This window comes from Carex rostrata, chromosome 19 (genome assembly GCF_964058835.1).
Source record: "Carex rostrata chromosome 19, lpCarRost1.2, whole genome shotgun sequence".
Taxonomy (NCBI): Eukaryota; Viridiplantae; Streptophyta; class Magnoliopsida; order Poales; family Cyperaceae; genus Carex; species Carex rostrata.
The window spans coordinates 3,393,129-3,414,757 of NC_135936.1; the positions used below are offsets into that span (position 1 = coordinate 3,393,129).

General features: G+C 32.4%; 1 protein-coding gene across 2 annotated transcripts; it reads right to left on the reverse strand.

The window, feature by feature from the left end:
* Window positions 1–831: 831 nt before the first annotated feature.
* LOC144571444 (putative inositol oxygenase) lies at window positions 832–13,111 on the reverse strand. Of its 2 annotated transcripts, XR_013517512.1 has the most exons (12): window positions 12,956–13,111; window positions 12,025–12,127; window positions 11,230–11,311; window positions 10,841–11,045; window positions 10,074–10,133; window positions 9,914–9,966; window positions 9,700–9,822; window positions 9,542–9,611; window positions 9,287–9,365; window positions 9,094–9,175; window positions 8,184–8,280; window positions 832–841 (listed from the first exon to the last, which is right to left on the reverse strand). XR_013517512.1 is itself a non-coding variant. In XM_078320726.1 (11 exons), the coding sequence occupies exons 1-11, from the start codon at window positions 13,062–13,064 to the stop codon at window positions 8,254–8,256; spliced, it is 993 nt and encodes a 330-aa protein (XP_078176852.1). In that variant the 5' UTR covers window positions 13,065–13,111; the 3' UTR covers window positions 8,157–8,253. The 2 variants fall into 2 exon arrangements, 1 of the variants encoding a protein (XP_078176852.1); XM_078320726.1 differs by lacking the exon at window positions 832–841 and having other exon boundaries at window positions 8,157–8,280.
* Window positions 13,112–21,629: the final 8,518 nt, after the last annotated feature.

Sequence of the window (21,629 nt, forward strand, 5' to 3'; positions counted from 1 at the left end):
TTTTGGGTAATCTTCAGGTTTTGAGGTTCATGACAGAATAATATATCCCTTCTCTCAGGTAACTATCAGATTTCCAAGTTTGCAATCTTCACACAATGCTCATATACATAGTAGGTTTGGCTGATGGATGTACCTCTTCTTGTCGAGACTACTCGGGCTGGCGCTGCCTGGCAGTGATCTGTCGCTGACAGACGCCCCTCCGATCTGCGCCAACACAAAGTCGCTGACAGACTTATAGTCTCTTTACAAGAATGTTGGTACAAATTTCAGCACAATTCAATAGATATACTCACTTCATCAACAAAATTAAAATCAGAACCGAAGTGGACCAAGTCAAATAATTTTTGAGTCTCCTCTTGACTCCAAGTTCCTGTAGCACTTATGCATACAAAACTAGTTACCAGGTTTGATGAGACCAGATCAAAACCATTTATTAAAACCCAATCGAATTAATATGTCAGATCTAGAATTTAATGCATGCAAATAACTTTCCTGTCATTTTACTTATCAAAGTGCCCGTCCAATGCCCTAAAAGTTAACAGCAAACAACCAACAAATAACTCTATGAAGCTCTTCATGCAACATTCCTAAAATTGATCTGTACTAAAAGTACACTCGACGATGAAATAATAAAAGATATTAGACACTAAACCTTTTTTCTGATTTTAAAGTTTAATCATTCGCCATGCATCTTTTACAGAGCCACAATTTTTGGAATACAAATCTGCAAATTTTCTCCAATTGTTACCATGGGCTGCTTGAAACCTATAGTAAAAAAGAAATAAATTATTGAACAAGAGTGCCAAAGTAAATTCATGAAGTATTTCACTCTGCATTATGTGAGTCAAGCATGCTAAATTATTGTTTAATGCAGTGTTAACTAGCAGCAAATTAGTGATACCAATCCGATCACCAGCAAATCAGTGATACCAATCCGATTATCAATCTCACTTGGTCAACAAAAATTCATGCATTGCCTATATTGACCAATCCTCATGAAAAAACTAAACTATAATTGTAATTTTAGAGGTTCAATAACAGAACCGAAGTGGAAGAGAGGAGCAAACTAACCTGATAGGAGAACGACGAGATCGGTTTTGAGGGCGTGACTAGTGGCGTCGTGGCGGAGGACTAGTGGCACCATGGTGGTCCTGGCGGAGGACTGGTGGCGGAAAGAGAGGGAAAACCGGAGAATGAAGTGAAAGAGACGGAGAGAGTGATAGAGAGAGAGATGAAGTGAAGGAGGTAGATCAGATTTGTGGTGGCGGAGGCGCCACGGCGACGATCTGGTGGCGGAGTGAGTCCAGAGAGAGCGATAGAGAGAGGGGCAAAGAGACGGAGAGGAGATAGACAGAGAGTGCGAGAGACTCAGAGAGGAGAGGAGCGGCTGGAAGTTAAAACCCTAACTTTAATTTTTTTAATTTTGTTGTTTTAAAATATAAGCCCAACGGGCTGCCTGTGGGCTTCGACTTAAGCCCAGGCCTGGCCTGGCCCGTCTTTAAGCCCGGCCTTACCTGGCCCATTACAGCACCGGGCCGACCGGATAAAGGACGGGCCGACCGGATAAAAGACGGGCCGGGCGGATATGAACGGGCCTCCGGACCAATCGGGCTTTTTTGCCATCCCTACCTGAGACCGGTTTAATGGACCTTATAATACGAACATAATGAACATTAAATCTCGCTGCACCTAATCGTTTCATTTTCTAACCGCCTTGATTTAACGAAGTCAGTATCATTAAATATGCTAATTTGGTTTACTTTGTAAGATTCCACCTAGAGAAAGGAATTATCAGAAATACAAGATCCGATCTGAATTTTTCATGTATTCCAGTTGGTTGATAGAATTCGGACAACAATTATTCACACAGGTGAAAAATGATACGAGCCGCCGTTTACATCCAACCTTCTTTCTCCTTACTCTACCTCTTTTCAGTCCGTCTCTTCTATCTCTTCACCTCCGCTCTACTACTTTCACCAACAATCCACCTTCCATCCTCCATTCAGAAGAGACGGAGAATGGAAACCAACAGCAAACCCTCCTTGCTCCATTGCTCCCGCCAACAAGTCACCACTTTCTCTCAATTCCACAGTCCCACTGCAATTTCTGCACCTCTTCGTTGTCCTTCACATTTTTCGGAAGAAGCAAGAGTCGGCGACGATAGCCCTAGTCGCTAGCTCTCTCGTTCTCTAACACCTTCCCGTCCTCTTCAACTTTCATTGGGAGTTTTAGGAAGAGTTGGTGACAATAATCCTAGCCGCTATCCCTCTTGTCTCCTAGCGCCTCTAACTCTTCCACCAACACCTTAGCTACACAAAACCCTCTAACTCTTCCACCAACACCTTAGCTACACAAAACCCTTGATTGGAAATGAGAGGCCGAAGCCGCACCGGCCTCTCCCACCTGCAAACCTAGCAGGAAAAAAAAAATATGATGCCTCATTTTCTCCAGTCACTGGTTGTCAATACTACCGATAGAGAGGGTTTATTTTATTTTGCTATTTTAGTTGTTAGATGTTGAGATTTAGATGTTGATGTTGATGGAGTTCGATGTAGATGACATTCTGAACATAGAACGATTGATGTAATTTATAAAATTATACTTGACAGCTACTGATAAGGTTTCAAAAAAAATTATCCACACAGGTGATACTTTGCGACAACTCTTTAATTGGCAGGTGTTGCCGTGCTGGACTGCTGGTTCACCAACAACAGGACCACACACGGTTCCCCCGTAGCCCCGCTTTCTTTTAAAAGATATTACCTACTTAAACCAACCATGTTATTGGGCCAGTAGGAATTTAGGATGTCTTGATCACAAAAATATAGAAGCAATATTTCTAAAATAAATGAGAAGTACTGCTGCGCAAATTTTATGTATAGATCCGGTCCGTTAGTTCTACTCGACTTATATCATCCATTTTGTACGTCTACTAAGGATACGTTTTAATGAGGCAAAGAATAGTGTTAATATGGATTAGCGATTATTTCGAACTGCTATTCTATGTTTAAATGTGTTTGAGATAGTAAAAAAGAACTAATTTTTTGTTTGTTTTTTTATGAGTGTCTCAATCAAAAATTAAATTAGTTTACTATCTCAAATTTAAATTAGCTCATTATTTTTACTAACTTAAATTTTCATCCAAACAACCCTAAGATATATATTATTTTCATCAATAAAATTATAAGTCAAACTACTTAATTGTTTACTATCTAAGATATATATTATTTTTAATAAAATTAGAAGTCAAACTACTTAAATACTGACTTACTGAATATGCGTTGCATTATTGTTGTACATACAATTCCGAATATATATTAAAAAATATTCAGCTATATATATGGTTCATATAGTCGCATTCTAAAGATAATTGCTAATTATCATTTAGAAGAAATCATTTAGATCTTGTCCGGCATAGGATTTTTTTTGTTTTAATATTTGTGCAAAGTTTACATATCAATATAATGCATGAAATCTTGATGTAGAATGACAAATGACAGCTTCATTCTTGAAGCTGCAACGACAATTAACAACCCTAAAAAATAGGACTGCTAATTGTCATGGCAGTCCAGATATTTTTTGAATTCTCCACAAAAAGAGTTTTTTTTTTGTTTTTTTTTTTTGGAAGTGTATTAATAAAAATTTTGGGATCCAAAGCATGTGAAGATCGGCAAGTCAGAAAATTAGCATCGTGTAGCAGTGAAGGGCATCCGGGTTGCACGTATTAAAAAAAAAAAGTGATGTGAATATTCCTTCACCAACATTTTTGTTGTTATTGTTTGAGACTTTAGTCTTATTTGTATTGTAAATTGGTGCAGAATTCTGTCTAATTGGTTTCGATTGAGTTGGCAAGCTGATTGCTTAAGTCATTAATTACTAATTTTTACTGACTTTTAAATATAATCAAATATGTCATTAATTTTGTAAAATATTTCTGCTATCATATTTGATTTTCTCTAATATTTTTATTGGCATAGAACTATAGAACTTTTACTCATTTTATGGTTATGATATAAACAAAAGAGTTTGTTATATATAATTATTTATAAATTTGAAGTACAAGGGAAGCTTGGTCACACTATTTTTACTTCTTTTTCTTTCTTATGTAGGTTGTGCGTGTTAGATTAATCATGCTAAAGGTATCCAAATAAGTTGCAAAAAGTATGAATAAGAAGTAACTTAATGCAACAATTTATTATTAAAGCAGAAACAATAAATTGTAGTTCAACGGTTCAACGTAACTTGAACTCTTAGCGAGAAATTTTTATTTTAGGGGGAATTTCATGTCTACCCTTCAAAATAATTGAAATTATGTATTCTCCTTTCTAAAATTTATAATATCATGTTTACCCTTCTAAATTAAAAGAAAAATCAGAAATTTAGCAATTTTATTGTCTTTTCTATTAAAACTCATTTTAAATTTACAAAGCACCCATTTTACCCTATATTAAAAAGTTAAGAAAATATATATGTAGCTTATTTAATAAAAATGTCATTCTTTAAATTGGTCTGTCTCTAAGGACAAATGATATATTTCTCTACTTTTGATCCATATACAATGTCATTTAGTTATACGCTTGTGCATGCGTCTAAAATAAAGAAATGAACCATTTGTCCTTTGAAACCAACCAATTTAAAGAAAAATAATTAATTTGTTCACTATAATGATAAAATATCTGAATCATATACATATTTCATAAAGAAAAATAATATTATTGTTAATTTTGTCACAATATCTAAGTTAGATATTCAAATTTTATCTGCATTTGTATTCATTTAATATACGATCCGTATCTAAAAATTAAAATTGATTGGTTTACCACTATTTGATCTTATAACCAATCCGTTTTCACCCCCAAGTGAAGAACAAATATTTTGGATTCGTGCTGGAGAAGCCAGACGTTAACACAGGAATAGCGTTGAATGTATGACAAACCCTGGATGCAACGTCAATAGGTACATTAATTCATGGAACTCAGGCACAAGATGTTGAGCATCCTTCATCGATCCACTTCATGCATTGTTGTTAGAACATGCTTTTGGGTTCGTGAGAAATTGTTAAACGCGCAAATTCCCCCAAAAGTATATTGTTGAGGGGTATACATGAAATTTACCCAAAACATTCTCTTTAAAGTGCAAGTTACGTGAACAATTGAGTTACAATTTATTATTTCTAGCTTAATAATAAACTCATTATTACATTAAGTTGTGTATGATTCATACTTTTTGAAACTCATTTGGATTCCTTAAGCATGATTAATCTAACATGTCCAACCTACATATGAAAAAAAAAGTAAAAGTCGTGTGACCAAACTTCCATTGTACTTCAAGTGGATATATTTATATAACAATCTCTTGTGTTGATATCATAAATTTAAAATGAGTAAAAGTTATATAATTTTATGCCAATAAAATATTAGAGAAAATAAAATATAAGGTCAGAATTATGTTACAAAATATATATATAACATTCAATCATATTCAAAACTTAGCACCCAACGATTAGACTAGTTAAAAGTCACCCTACCATAAATAATGTCAAACTCAATTTAACTAAATTAGGCATAATTTTGTACCCACAACACAAATTAGACTAATGTCTCAAACAACAATAAAAACAACATAAGTCAGTGAAAAAATATTCTTATACACCTTGACTTGTCTTTCAGTACTAAAGTTTGGGTTTGTCCTTCAGTACTGCAGTTTAAAGAAGAATGACTTTTATGGCGTATTAAATAAAGACATCTTTATATTTAACGTTAGATTCTGGCAGTTTGTGGAAAGGTATTGTCTCTTCTAAACTCTAAAGAGACCATTTTATTCAGTTTATATGTTTATTTTTCATTTTTTTTATCTCTGCCCTTACAATTGTATGCTTTTTTTTGGACCGTACCTTCTGCTCTACATATAGAATCCTCCTCTATTCTTAATTTTTTTTTGTTTACAAAGAAACTCTCATTCATTTTTTTTTTTTTTTTAAATGCTTGGTAGAGACTACCAAGTTTTATAAAATAAATGTGTTTACATCATAATTCTATAAAAAAATAAAAAAATTACACAAAATTATGCTATTCTCGCAGCATCCTAATACCCCCATCATTCATGTCAATATATGAAGAATGCTCATTCATGCAAAACTTGTGTTGTCACCTAATCTCGTCCTAATGTAGAAATTTCAATTTGTTGGTTTTAGTAATGAAGAAAAGAGATATATTGACAACTATTTTTACATGGCAACCACAATAACTTATGCATAATTTTTGAATTTGTAAAAGTTGAATTCCGAAAATATTCTATGTAGTTTAGATAGATTGTGTATCAAATTTGTTATAATTTGGAAATCATTGTTACTGTGAATACTGATAAGTGCCGATAAAACTGAATGTTAATTTTTCAAAACATTCAATGGATGATCAATTGATTTTCAAATTATACCTAATTTGATACACAATCTTTTTAATTTTAATAATCATTTGAATCGTGGTGTGCGTGTCATTTATTGTCAATATAATCCATCGCGTGCAAATTTGCTTTCTTTAGTAATGTAGTTAGTTTTCTATGTATGATTTAGAGTTTTAGGTTATGTGATTATGACATAGGACTGAATTCTTAATAATGTAATACTATTTCTTTTTTCTGGTACAGGCCTTTGTTCTCCGTTGACAACATAAACTCTGACAAGAACAAATTGGAAAAGTTTCTGCAACTGGACGATTTTCTGTGGCATCAGTGTATGCACTGATTTGTTTGCCGCCCTGTCCCTAATTGTTTTGAAGAAAAGAAATGGAAAGCTTCCGAAATTTGCACCGACTGGGTCTATGAAGAATATTGATCCTCATCGAATAATTCTTGAGAAAATAATTTTAACAGGGTAATGTTGCACACTTGCTCTGCTTTGTTTAACTGCACTTGTTTTCTTTGTACTGCTGACTGCTAAAATTGAAGAAAATTTGCTCTCCAATTTGAATTTCGTACGTAGATTTGGATCATGACATGTCAGTCACTTAAAAATATCCAAAAAAAACATGTAATTCTCTATTGAATATACACAAGAGTAAAGCTAGAGTATGCTTATCGAGAGAATTCGGTCAAAATAACTTCAAAATATATGTGCAATTTGAAGCCGTAGTAGCCTCCGATTTATTTAAAGTTGCATGACTTTTTTGTAAAATTTATCCATAGTTATTTAATGGATTTGATAATTGACTATGATCAACAAGACAACAAGTCACTGTTTAATGCAGTCCAATTTGTTTGGTTTTTTTGGTTATTTATCTCGATAGATGGGCTTGAGCATGGAATCCTTCAAACTTCTTTTATATGGGTCTGAATCTCTTGGCCCAAATTAATTGGACTTGAATTTTTTTAATTGTAACTGAAACTATTTTTCAGATTTAAAAAAAAAAAACACGTGCAAATCTCACCGTATTATTAGTACGAAACATGTTTCATCTGAAATAAATTATTTTAGTCTGTTATAATCACAGAGAAGACTTTACAAATTACATACTGGCTACTATTTAAATCACTGGATTTCAAGAAAAGACAATCTTTTCAAGACTTACAAACAGCTTTTGCATTGTTTTATGAGTGAGTCTATGGTACTATGCATATTACGATTTGGCACTGTGCTACGGTTCTATATTCGAGTTTTCAAATTCTAACGGTCGATCCGAACCGTTTATCTTGTTCTCTATATTAATATGTGTTTGGAGACCAAATTTTACATTTTTTGAAATTTTTTTTACTATTTTTTTAGATTTATTGAAAATAACTGTTTTTGGATGGTCCAGAATTTTCAGATCAAGTGATTTTCTAAATATCTAAAAAAATAGTAAAAGAATTTCAAAAAATGTAAAATTTGGTCTCCAAACACATATTAATATGGAGAACAAGATGAATGGTTCGGATCGACCGTTAGGATTTAAAAACTCGAATATAGAGCCGTAGCACGGTAACAACCCGTGATATGCATAGACATAGTACCATAGACTCACTCTTGTTTTATATATTTTTCTTATACTTTTATGTAGTGAGAAAAAAAAACTTTGATAGAGAGAGAGATAAATATGCATTTTATTACTAATGCGATATGATATATATATATATTAGAGTTGCATACTGCACAACAATTGCACACAATAATAAACAAACTCATGTAAAATGAAAAAATCACATTATGCAACAAAGATAAACATTGTAAAACTAATTTCTCGAATTAGTAATTCCATTGACTATCTGCATCACAATTTTTCACCATTTTAATTTCGCCGGGAAGTACTGCATGAAACAAACATAACCTCAAATTAGTATTAAGTAGTGAAAACCTCACAAGAAATTCCGTACATGAAAGAACAGACAGAGCTAGAAAAGTATAACAATACCAAATTAGTAAAAGCTTTCGCCTTTCGGTCAGAATCGTATAACATTTTCATGTTTTAATAAGCATAAATATTTCAAAGTACGCTCCAAACTAGCACCTTGTGAACAACAAATGCAATTCTAAATGAAATTGATATCATGCCAAAATAATACTTTTGACCCTACAAAAAAGGGTTGCCATACAAGATACAACCTGGTACCTTACTGGTATTATAATCAAGCTGGTAAAAAAGAAATCCTAATTTCTTTACGAGGAGGGTTCAAATGCACCCATATTTTTGTGCACCCAAAATGCACCCTATCTTTTAAATCATTTTTCTTTGTTTTCAAAGTCCGAATAGTCAATCCGAACCGTTAGATGCGATCTATATATTAAGATGTGCTTGGAGACCAAATTTTATATTTTTTGGAATTTGTTTACTATTTATTAAGCCACTTTAAAAATCGCTGATTCAATGGTCCAGAAAATGCAAAATCAGCGATTTTCAAAGTGGCTTAATAAATAGTAAAAAAATTCCAAAAAATGTAAAATTTGATCTCCAAGCACATCTTAATATATAGATCGTATCTAACGGTTCGGATTGACTATTCGGACTTTGAAAAAAAAGAAAAAGGATAGGATGCATTTGGGTGCACAAAAATTTGGGTGCATTTGAACCCTCCTCTTTCTTTACATATAAGTTATAACAGAGAGGGATATTCTTATTATACCTTCTTAATTAGTGAAAGGTAATATGGCTTCACTTCCTCCACATCAATTTTGATGTTGCTCTTGCTATATAGATCATATTTGCTGAGATGGAAAAAATAAAAAAATAATAAGAACAAATTATCTCTCATGTGCCATTAAATAAGCAGGTTAAATTTTAATAAAAAGGAAAATTGATTATGCATAATATCTCACTTGAAAATATGTAGCCATTTGAGATTCTCTCTGTCCTCCTCATTCATCAAGTATTTGTAAGCTCCATGCTTGTGAAGAGCTAGAATAATTAAGAATGAAACAATTAATTTATAAAAAAGAATTTACATATACTCGACTATATATAGTATCAAGTGAAATGTGTTTTTTAACACCAGATTTCATGTGATGTGTTGTCTTATGCAATTTAGAATTGAACATTTTGTAATATCAGAAAAGAAAGATGGGATTTCTTACGATAGAATGAATGGTAGCGAATTATAAACAGAGCAGCAGAAGGCAAAGTACATTTATTCTCCTTAGCTACCTATATTATCAAGTACAAAAATTTCATTAATTAACAAAAATCAAGGAAAATATTTTATATAAAAATGGGGGGGAAAAACAAGACTTACCAGGTACATATAATCGTCGTGCCCAAACGACATGAACACATTGTTTAGGCCACAACCCTCCGAATAAACCCCAAATTTGGTGTTATATTTAGGATTGGTGTAGTCTGGATTTTCCTTGAAATACTGCATTGGTAATTAATATGGAATTAGTTTTTGCTTATTGATTCAATAATACAAAGTTTGCTTTAGTTTTTTAATCAAGAACCAAACATACCTTAAAGTGAACGTTGCTCTCATCATATGTGCACCCAACTGGAAATGTGTCACCTAAATAGCAAAAAAAATTATTAGTCCAAAAGAAATATTCTGGTATTTTTTTTTTCTTCACAGTTAGGCTGGAGCTAATTGAATTTTTTTCTTTCAAGTAAACTTACCGACAACAGCCCACTGTGGCAGTCCCCCAAAGTCAGGATGGAGAAGCACCTTACCAAGATCTGATATTTCAGGATCAGAGTTAATATGAATTCCAAGCACCAATGGTTCAAAAATATCACAGGCACATGTTGCAAGCTCCTGGACCCCACTGAAATTAATTAACCCTTATGGTTGTATAGTTCTCATGTCAGGGAATTCAATAGTTGGCACATGATGATAGGTTCTGGACCACACCAAAATTGTGAACCTTATTGGTTGTATAGCTCTCATGTACAGGAGATTCAATATCCTCATTGATGAAGTTAACCCTCAAATAAGCAGTTTACCAGAGAACCCTTTGGGGTAAAAAATAACAGCCAGAAATGCTATTCACTAATTCTCTTTTAGGAAAAAAATTGAGAATCATGCCCATATCTTTTCATTAGATAGCCACAGGTGCCTTCATTAGATAGCCTCCATTAACTTTTTTTTACTATATTTCTTGATAGGCAGGAAATCACTATTTTTGAATGGTCTAGAATTTTCAGATCAAGTGATTTTCTACCTATCTAAAATAATAGCACAATTAAAACATGTAAAAGTTGATCTACAAGTACATTTTCATATGAAGATCATGTTGAACGGTTCAGATTGATTGTTTGTACTTTGAAAATTGAGATATTGATCCGTAGTACGGACCAATATGCGCTATGCATAGTACCATAGCCTCACTCCCAAACAATTGAATAATGCATAGGTAACTAATCAATTAACAGACTACACAAACCATGAATAAGACCGGTGAGGTGAAGCCAGTCATCGTTCGGGTAATCCTTCCTGATAGCCTCGGCAGTCTGAAGCAGGTGCTCGATTTGTGGCATGTCGAGATCTGGATCACTGTCATCGACAAATTCATTCAATAGCTCGATGCCTTCCCATATGCTCATCTCACGCTTGTTCAACTTTTCATAATCTTCTCTCACTTTTCTCACCTAATCATTTATCAGTTTAGTCAAAATAAGTTGGGTCAGAATTTACTAGGTATATCATGCCATGTGGAAATGCTGTCTTAATTTTTGGAAAAATAGACTTTGTTATAATTTATCTTAATCATTTTAATTTGCTCAAACTATAGATAAATATACTGTAGAAAACTATTAGAATTTTGGAACTTACATAGTCATAGGTTTGGTTAATGTGGTTGACCTGATAGAACTCCTCCACAGTTTTCTGCCTCTCAGATTCAACATCATAATCCCTGCATTTATTTTTAATATTTTTATGGGATATTTTTGAAATAACTAACCATAATAATTGTTGGCGATACCAAATCAAGTAATAAAGCAATTAAAACAGTATTAATGTCCCCCCACCAAACAAAATTTTCCTTTTTTAGTTTTGATCAAAAGAAATGAGGAGAAAAGGCCAACCCAGCATGCAAATTTATGGGATCTCATGCATATATATATGTATATTTTTTTTTCTTGTTTGCTTTTATCATTTAATAAAGGTACGGCCATACTGATCTTAATATTTAAATTTCTCATGGAGCCCACAACCAAACTCCATATTTTGTAATTTTGGTTCAAGAAGTCCGAGTCTGCATAATACTAACTGGTACCTGACTGGTACTATGTACCAAAACCTGAAACTAACTTAATTCAGCCTTGCACTGGGCTTTAAATGCATCAAAAATATCATCCCAGCTCAAACAACTGTTTTGGGTTCTAACATAATTTTTGTTGTTGTTGTGAGATATTCAAAATGAAAGTTTGATTTCTTTTGTTTTTTTTTTTTGAAAAAAGGCAAATAATGCCCGTTCCATTAGATGAAGGTGATAGTTAAATTACAAGCCAGTAACTGTTCAACACTAACCTGAAACACTTCCTGACTTCCATAGCCAAACCAAAAGTTTAATTTGAATTAGCATCGCCCGTGAGATTAATTTTTAATGCATAATTGGAACAGTACCTGAAAGTTTGGCCAAATGCGTTGGCATCTGGTACGACAAAGCCTCCGTCAGGTTTTAACTCCGTTTGCTCAGATTGTGTCTTATTCTCCACATTTTTTGATTCTACAAGAAGACAGGAAACAAAATGAAACTAAACATCTCCAATTTAGTAAAAGGTAATTGTCGTTTGGCTTTCACGGAAAAGAAAAGGTAATATACCTTTAACCATTGGACTTGTATTAGGTGCAGCAGTATTAATTAATTCTCAGTCAATGCAATTTGTTTATTAATTTATCCAGAAATGTGTAAAGCAATTAAATGTAGTTAACTATACCAGCAGGATCTCTATGCTTTTTTTGCTTTCTTAAGTGATATGAGCATGTTATATGGTGTAAGAACTTGTGTGGATTGATACCGTCTCGGTACCATCTTCACATACCTTGTGATTTTCTTAATGAAAATCGGTGGCATATGACCACTTTTATTAACAAAAAAAAAAAAAAAAAAAAAAAAAACTATACTCAGTTTCTGGTATAATTAATAGCAGTCCGCCAACTAATTACTTTCCTAGAAAAGCACAAAAAATATAAAAACCAGTGGCAGTTAAACCTCCTTTTTTTTGTTCTAGTATTTTAGGGTATGCATTTTGGAAATAAATCTGCTGTTATTCCAATTGTTATTCCAATCTCAACCATTCAAATTTTGCTGCGAATCTCAATGAAGAAACTTTTTCATGCACAACTCTCAATGAAGATCAACGATTGGGATCGGAATAACAGGTTCCTGTTATTACATTGGAATAACAGCAGATTTATTTCCATGCGTTTTATGGTACAATGCAATTTTACAACTAGAAATGTAAACTATATATTAAAAATAAAAATCAACAATAATATTTGTAACATCGATGGTAACTACAATGGTAGTAACAACAGAAACAAGAATGGTTACCAGTCAGAGGTATTTCAATGGAGATAGTCATTTTTTTTCTGTGGAAACTAAACGCTTGAAATTGCAAAAGGTAACTCCAGTAATAGGAAAAATGAATAATAGCACACATGCTGCTGCCTTAGTTGGAGCCTATTTATAGTTTGGAGGAGGGGGGTAGGTAGGTGTTTCTTTCTTGAGGAGGGTTCAAATGCCTCCATGTTTTTGTCGCTCCATCATGCCTCCATCTCTCTCCATTATTTTCAAAGTTCAAATAGTCGATCCGAACCGGTCAACCTAACCTCCATACTAAAATATGTTTGGAGACCAAATTTTTATATTTTTAGGAATTTTTTACTATTTTTTTTAGATAGGTACAAAATCAGTAAATCTGAATCATTTAAAAACAGTAATTTTGTATCTATCTAAAAAAATAGTAAAAAAATTCCTAAAAATATAAAATTTGGTCTCCAAACATATTTTAGTATGGAGGTTAGGTTGAGCGATTCGGATCGACTGTTTGAACTTTGAAAATGATGAAGAAAGATGGGGGCATGATGGAGACACAAAAACACACGGAGGCATTTGAACCCTCCTCTTCTTTCAATACGCACTCCATTTTTTGGAAGTACACATTCATCTTGGAATTGCCAGGGTGTTAGACTGTATGCTGTTTGTACTGTTGTACAATTTTTTTTTTTTTTTGAAGAAAACTGTTGTACAATTGAACTGGAAAGTAATTAAAACCGAGAATTGTTCGTCATAGTGGAATGCAGGTTCTCTGCGCACGGGTGAGCAGTGAGCACTCTATCTGTGACTGTGTGACGACGTGTCACCGACTGGATAAAGAAAGCCGAAATTTTTATTAAGAGGAGGGTTCAAATGCCTCCATGTTTTTGTGCCTCCATTTTTCTCTATTATTTTCAAAGTTCAAACAGTCGATCCGAACTGCTCAACCTAACCTCCATACTAAAATATGTTTGGAGACCAAATTTTATATTTTTAGGAATTTTTTTACTATTTTTTTAGATAGGTACAAAAATACTGTTTTTAGATGGTTCAGATTTACTGATTTTGTACCTATCTAAAAAAATTCCTAAAAATATAAAATTTGGTCTCCAAACATATTTTAGTATGGAGGTTAGGTTGAGCGGTTCGGATCGACTGTTTGAACTTTGAAAATAATGGAGAGAGATGGAGGCATGATGGAGGCACAAAAACATGGAGGCATTTGAACCCTCCTCTTTTATTAATAGCATAACCAAAAAATAAAAATAAACCAAAATACTTTAGATTTGAGAATTTCCACACTCGGACAACACAGCCAATCTGCATTTTATTTTATGAGGAGCGCAGATTGACAGGTCCTTGCGCCCCCCCATAAATGAGCCACAGATTGTGGAGAGCTGCAGATTGACTGTACAGTTTTTTAAATTATAATAAAATTATGGATTCCATTTGTCGGTGATTTGCTTCTCACTCTCGAAGTTTGTTGAGGGAACAGAAAACATTGTACTTATGAGTTATGAGAGAGGTACTGCATCCTCTGTTATTTCTGGCATTTCAAATTATGCATTAATATTATAAAGATTCTTGTACAAAACGTTCTAAGAGAGTTTTTACTATACTTATAAAATTAAATATTTGCCTACAATCAGTTTTTAATAAAACAAATTTCTCTTTATTATTTGTTGGAAGTACATTTTAAACTTTGCTCAGCACATGTCAAAATTATGGTTTTAATAATTAAATTTGTGAGATTTAAGTTAGATGGAATATGTCAGTTTAATTTTTTTTTTTTTGATAAAAGACTAAGTAATCCGTTTTATTAAAAATAATATTTTAACTTATAACTTTGTGCTGTCTTCCATCTCTCTAAATATCAAATCCATAGTAGTAATAACAAAATACTGCAGAGGCATAGCTAGAGGAAATGAGAGTTAATTGACTCTCATATTTTTATTTTTTTATTTTTTGTATTTGTACATAATTTTCTATATATTTTAGAGTAAAATATTACAAATATTACAAATATTATAAAATTAATTTTTATTCACAGTATAAAAATTTATATGACAAATTTTTCATTCATGTTTGATCCTAACAAAGCTACTGTATGTAGTTAAATTGGTGTGTGACTCAGCATAGAGCAAATATTGCATCTATCTGTAGTTTTATCATAACAGAGGAAATATTGTAAAATATCTACACCGATTCCCTGTTATGGATTTAAAATGGGTTATGTGACTCAGCATATGCGTGGAGAAGTAACCCCTTGCGTCGATTCCATCATCCATGATTCCATCCATCCCTCGCGTCAAACGCTGATTTGTATTGTATTTTTTTTCTTGGTAAACTGACGTGTATTCGACGGTGCATGCGGGTCTCATGCCTTTATATATTATATCCAGAAAAAAAAAAAATACATATATAAGAGTGGACCTCTTTTATTCATAAAAATAATAATCCATATAGGGCCGTAGAGGCGTAGACCCATAGCCGACAATTTTATAGCAGAGATATTGCAAGTTTTCAACTAAAAGAAATAACAAAAAAAAAATAATTACGAAAAGCGCCTGTTTCAATAAAACATCCGCAGACAGCTATTAGTAACAATTTTAAGGTTCCAAAACTAAACTGTGTTTTGAAACCACTCAACCAGTGAGCTGAAAACTAACAAAAAAAAAAGGCTCACGAAAGTGATGAAGCAACAACTCACGAGTAAAATGAGGTGAGAGGGACGCATTTCCAGTTCCACATCCGAGGTTTCTCTTTCATAAGAGCAGTTTTTTTTTTTTCACTTTCTAAATATTTAATTTTAGATTCAACTTTTGTTGAATAGAAAATTTATGAACCACGAAAAACAAAGAAAGAGAGATATTTATGTATCGAAATAATTAACATAATAATTTCTTCGGGATTAATTTTGTAAAATACATTATGGATTTAATCTTAATTGGGTCAAAAAGAATCGTGTGCATATTGTAGGTTTCTAGACAGGGGACTCAGAGTTTTTGTCAGGGGGCAAAAAAATATCGAATCATGTTTAAATAACTTATCGAGTTTAAACCCATTAACTAGTTAATTGGGTACTTGATAAAAAAAATTATTTTGACTTATATTTTTCAATGCTCCGTCTTATAATTTCTTATGCTTTAACTTATAATTCTAATTACCAATCATAATTCAAGAAATTTATTTTGATTTTAACACAAAATTTAACTCAAATTACAAATCAAACATTCAGAGGGGGGCAAAAAAATTTCCGAGAGGGGAGGAGCAGGGGCAAAGTCGATCGGTACCGATAGAAAACTCAAAATCCATAGGGGGATGAGAGCAACTGCCTCCTTGTTCTACTATGGATCTGCCCCCTGTTCTACTCTAGGTCCGCCCCTGTTTGTTTGTAGATGTAGCAATTTTGTTTTGAGATCCGTACCAGAATTTAGAAACAGTATGAATTTGATAATTGTATACATACGGTGTCAAGGGTGATCTCTGAATTCAAGAGAAAGGGGTGTACATGTTACCAAATATATTCATCTGTGTTGAATCTGTTGTTTATGATATTTTCGTAATCGCTCAAAAGAGTTTTCTTTTCAAGTCTCAGGAGAGAAATACATGGAACCAAAAATAAAGGAAAAAGTTTCTACTTTAAGCGTAGGTCAAAATAATCAACACTATTATGATATGTTTTAATTAGTAAGTTCTAAATTCTTGTTATATAAATGTGTTTTACAATAGTTAATTGTGCGTTTTATAATAGTTTTTTTTAAACTTGAACAACGACTGTCAAGTATAATTTATCTTTAAATAGAAGTAAAATTATATCCATCATTTCACATCACAACATCATTAAAAAAAACACACACACACACATTAAAGACACATCAATATCTAAACAACACAACATCTAACAAATTAACTTCAAGCTGTCGGCAATCTCCTTTCTCACCTTCTTGTTTTCCGTTGCATTAATCAGCCAACAACACAAAGGTGGAGACATCTAGATTTTTTTATATATTTTTTTTCCAGAGGGGGAGAGGAGTGGCGGGTGGTCACGGCCTCCTCTCTTTGGCTTTCCCTTTCACTCCTTCCACTGATGAAATTCTGATACAAGGAGAAGGTCAGAACTGGTGATTCTTACCGGATAGAAGGTGAGATCGTGAGAGGCGGAGATTAGAATCGTAAAATACATCACGTTTTCCCGACGACCCGTAATTAATGAATTTTACGAATCGTAAAATACGAACATTTTCTATTCTTATCTCATGTACATTAGAAGTTTTTTTTATGTTAAATTACTTGAGGACGCGCTCGGAAATTTTGTTTGAGATACAATTATCAGGTTCCTTTTATTTATTATTTTTTTAAAAGATGGTAATTAACTATAAAAATTAGGTTTAACCTGAGATTCAAACATTCCCACGTCACTTTTAACATGAGGTTCAAATATGACCAGAGATACATAAAAATATGTAGATACCTTATGGCACTATGGCAGCACGTTGTAAGCGTTTTCTTTTTATTGCTCCTTTTGGGCATTCGCTTGATTACATCAATCTCTTTCTTAAAAAGCTTTACATATTAATGTTGGTCTCAATTGTTAATAATATTTGATTGGCACATAATTTAAGTCCTGTTTAATGAATAAGGACAAAATGATTTGTTGTGATAATTTAGTAGAGTTTTTTTTTTATTATTCTAAATAAAATTATAAGTTGGTTGTTGGCTTGTTGCCAACTCAGAGACAGATCTTAATACAAGTCACGAGAAAGGAGTAGTTAGCCACTTCTATAATTTTAAATATTTTAATTATGTATATTGAAATTTAATTATTTTTTTTATTTTTATATAGTTCAAATTCTTTTATAAAATATTAAATATCTACTTTTAGTCTAGTGGTTAATTAGAATTTTATACTGTGATTATGAAGATTCAAATTTCTACACATTGCATATTTTTTTCCTTTTATGATTCAACCTTGCAATCTAAAGTTTCTAGTTGCGCACTTTGAACTAATCTTTCCAATAAGAAAAATATCATAACATACTTTTTGTTTTTTTTAATAATCTAGTAATGCTTGATATTATGGATTTTTTAAGATAGAAATAAACAAACTCATTTAAATGAAACAAGCATCCAATGTACTAAAATAGAAAATAAATCAGCTGAAATTCAGAGATCGGGTACTGTTCATCCTGAAATTCCTGCAATCCGAAATCCAACCATCGAATTTTTTCAAGAACGCATCTCGAAACAGCTGGTTTTTCCTTGCACGTCTCTCGAAACAGTTCGACGGCTGGATTCGAATTACAGGGATTTCAGGGTGAACAGTACCAACATGGAATTTCAGCAGATTCGGATCCACTAAAGTAAGCTGTTAAGGTGGAGGGTTCTTCCACCCAATGCAACATGAAACAAGTACCAAAACAGTGTACCCAATGTGTTCCACTATCCAGTGTAGCTTATTTTCAGAAATCCAAGATGCTAGATGATTGTTTTATTTAAATAAGTTTGTTCTTTTCTATTTAAAAAAAAGTTGAAATTATGTATATCGCTTTTTGCTCGAGGAACCATAAATGTGGTACTTGGATCACGTTAGATTTAAACACAAGGGATACTGAAGATGGCTATATCCGGAGATCTGACTGGCTCCCATATACTCGTGGTTCAATTCATGACAGTGAAATTAGTGGTCAGCAAGAGAGGTGGGTGAAGTGTCATTTTTATATTGTTCACGCTGAATTACTCGTTTTGTTTTCCAGTAACAGAATCTTTTCTTGTTATATTACGAGTAGAACTAGGGTGCTCTTAAGCTCACCAAAGTTTTGGTGAGTTTAACTCTAAAACTTATTAAATCGATTTCAAATGACGAATGCAAACTGTTGAAATCCGTCTACCTTACGTGTAATGCATCTACATGTTAAATTTTTAAACATTCGAATTAATTTAGTATAAAGTTAAGCGGTCAAAAAACGTTCAAAAATGAATGCACTAAAATTAATTTATTAACCTTCTAATTTTGACCGCTTGACTTTATACTAAATTAATTCGAATGTTTAAAAATTTCATACGTAGATGCATCACACGTAAGGTAGGCGGATTTCAACGGTTCGGATTCTTCATTTGAAATCGATTTTATGAGTTTTAGAGTTAAGCTCACCAAAACTTTGGTGAGCTTAAGAGCACCCTAGTTCTACTCTTATATTACTACTATTTTAAATAATAATCGTTTGTTGAACATTTATTTGAACTGGAACTGATATAAAAAATTATAAAGTGCATTTTTTTTTTGGTGTAAAGCACGTAGGTTATTTTATTTATTTAAAGAGTTACAAAACAATTGTTACGTAAAATAAGATAACAAGTGTCTTAAAAAACATACAATTGTAAACAAACTAAAAGCGTACAAAAATATGTGCATCTTGTGACAAAAATCCTTGCTTGCTTAATGTAAATGATAAAAGTCGGAAAAATTTGTCCAGCTTGATGAAAATGATAAAGTGCAGATCTTTATTTGAATGTTGATGCTTTAGAAACTGATGCGACCAGCCCATCAGACAAGCATTTAAGAATTTTTGCTTTTTAGGCCGAAATGAAAAAAAGTTACTGTCTTTATTAGTTGATATATAAACATTTGTGTATTGGGTTGGAACATTAGGCCTGAATCAGCACTTCAAAGAAAGCCCAATTAATATTTTTATTCGCTGGTAGCTTTTAGTGGCCTTTAGCAAAATAGGGCTCCATTTTTTAGGAGATGCTCAAACATTCGTGACTCCTGAGATTTATTCAACGTGTAAATAATCGCTATTCAGTCGAAATCAATTTTACGGATAAATTTATGTTTTCATTAAAGATATGTTTATATATTTATAATTATTAAGAATGATTAATTTAATTATCAAACTTATCAAACAAATTTATTTTAACTTAATTTTATTGTTAATGAATAAAATTTTATAAATTGATATTTATAATAACTTAGATAAGTCAAAGCAAAATATAGTACATATAATTGATAAATACATAATAAAATGACTAACTAATTTATAATATAAACAACAAACAGACAATTCGTAACGATTTGATCACTGTCAATGACTAATTGTCGATTAGTCGAGCTACAAAATCATTTTTTACACCACTGGATTTATTAGGTACGATTCTTTCTTAAGCATGAAATTGAGTACCATGTCTCTGTTATAAAAAAAAGAAGGAAACGTGCTAACTGTTTTTCGTAGAAATTATCAATATCTCGTGCAGTAAAACGCGTTTCTACTTCATGCAATATCTTCATTTTCAAAGTTCAAAACGTCGATCCGAACCGTTAGATGTGATCTCCATATTGAAATGTACTTGGAGACCAAATTTTATATTTTTTTTGAAATTTTTTTACTATTTATTAAGCCACTTTGAAAATCTGAAAATCTGAGTGAACAGTAAAAACAGTAAAAAATTTTGGACCACCGTATCGGCAATTTTTAAAGTGGTTTAATAAATAGTAAAAAAAAACCAAAAAATATAAAATTTGGTCTCCAAGCACATTTCAATATAGAGAACAAGATGAACGGTTCAGATCGACGTTTTGAATTTTAAAATCACAAAATATGAGTGTGAAGTAAAATAGTCGCTTTACTTCGTAACTCACCGTAGCCCATCTCTCTCTCTCTATATTTATAATTTTTTTCACTTTAAAGTTTGTGCAAGAGTTATTCATCAGAGGTACACAAATCACCTTTTTTTTTCGTGCCTTAAAATTGAAATCAGTGCCCAAGACAAAACCTAAACAATTTGTCTCGGAAAAATCAAATCAATTCTCAAAGAAAATTTGCAATTTCATCTGTCTTACTAAGTTTAAGTGCAGTCATCATGTGAATTAATACAGTAAAGTAATTTTAACCACCTAAAAGGATTTCTTGAGTGCCTAGAAAGTACTCCAACAAATTTGTTTGATTAATATCAAAATTTGATATTAACAATTTTTTTGACAATAATGATTATTCATGGATGTGATTTTTGGTATGTTTAGATGGCGTTGGAAAATAAAAAAGTTTTAGTTAGTGTCTTAGCGAAAAAATAGCTCGTTATTCCGTATTTGAAAGGAAAAAATGTAGATGTTCTGAACTCTTAAATATCTCGTTAAAGTGTTGAGTTAGCAGTTATTTTAATTCTAACTTTAATTGCTATTCTCAAATATTCATTCAAATGAACCGCAGTAGTTTACTGCGTCAAGAAAGTCTGAGCAGAAATTGAGCTGAGCTGTTTCCAGCTTTCTCCATTTCCTGAGCGAGAGATTATTCGACCTGGTTCAGGAACTAATTAATCCATGCATTTCTAAGATTATTTTTTTAAAATAGAACTAAATAAAATAGTTTAAACAAAACCAGCATAGAGGTTCTAAAAATTACAAAAAAAGCTCCACGGTAGCATTGCTATGGTGGAGGGAGAATAAATGAATGGACAGTAAAGATTCATCAAATGAGTCCATAAATTACTCTCCACCGTAGCATTTTGTAACTTTTAAAGTCTTTGTGCTTATTTCGTTTAAATAATTTTATTTAGTTCTATTTTACAAAAAAAAAAAATCCATTTCGAATATGAAAAATGCGTGGACAGTTTTCTTACACTAGCATTCACACTCTATACGGGCCACAGAGGATCCTGAGCACATTAGGCAGCATATTAACCCGCCGTACGT

Coding starts and splice junctions, on each gene's coding strand:
- LOC144571444 (XM_078320726.1), bottom strand. CDS start 13,064: ATGTGTGCTATTATTCATTTTTCCTATTACTGGAGTTACCTTTTGCAA. Junction 9,366..9,541: donor TCGCTACCATTCATTCTATC/GTAAGAAATCCC, acceptor TAATTATTCTAG/CTCTTCACAAGCATGGAGCT. Junction 8,281..9,093: donor ACCTTTCACTAATTAAGAAG/GTATAATAAGAA, acceptor TGTTTCATGCAG/TACTTCCCGGCGAAATTAAA.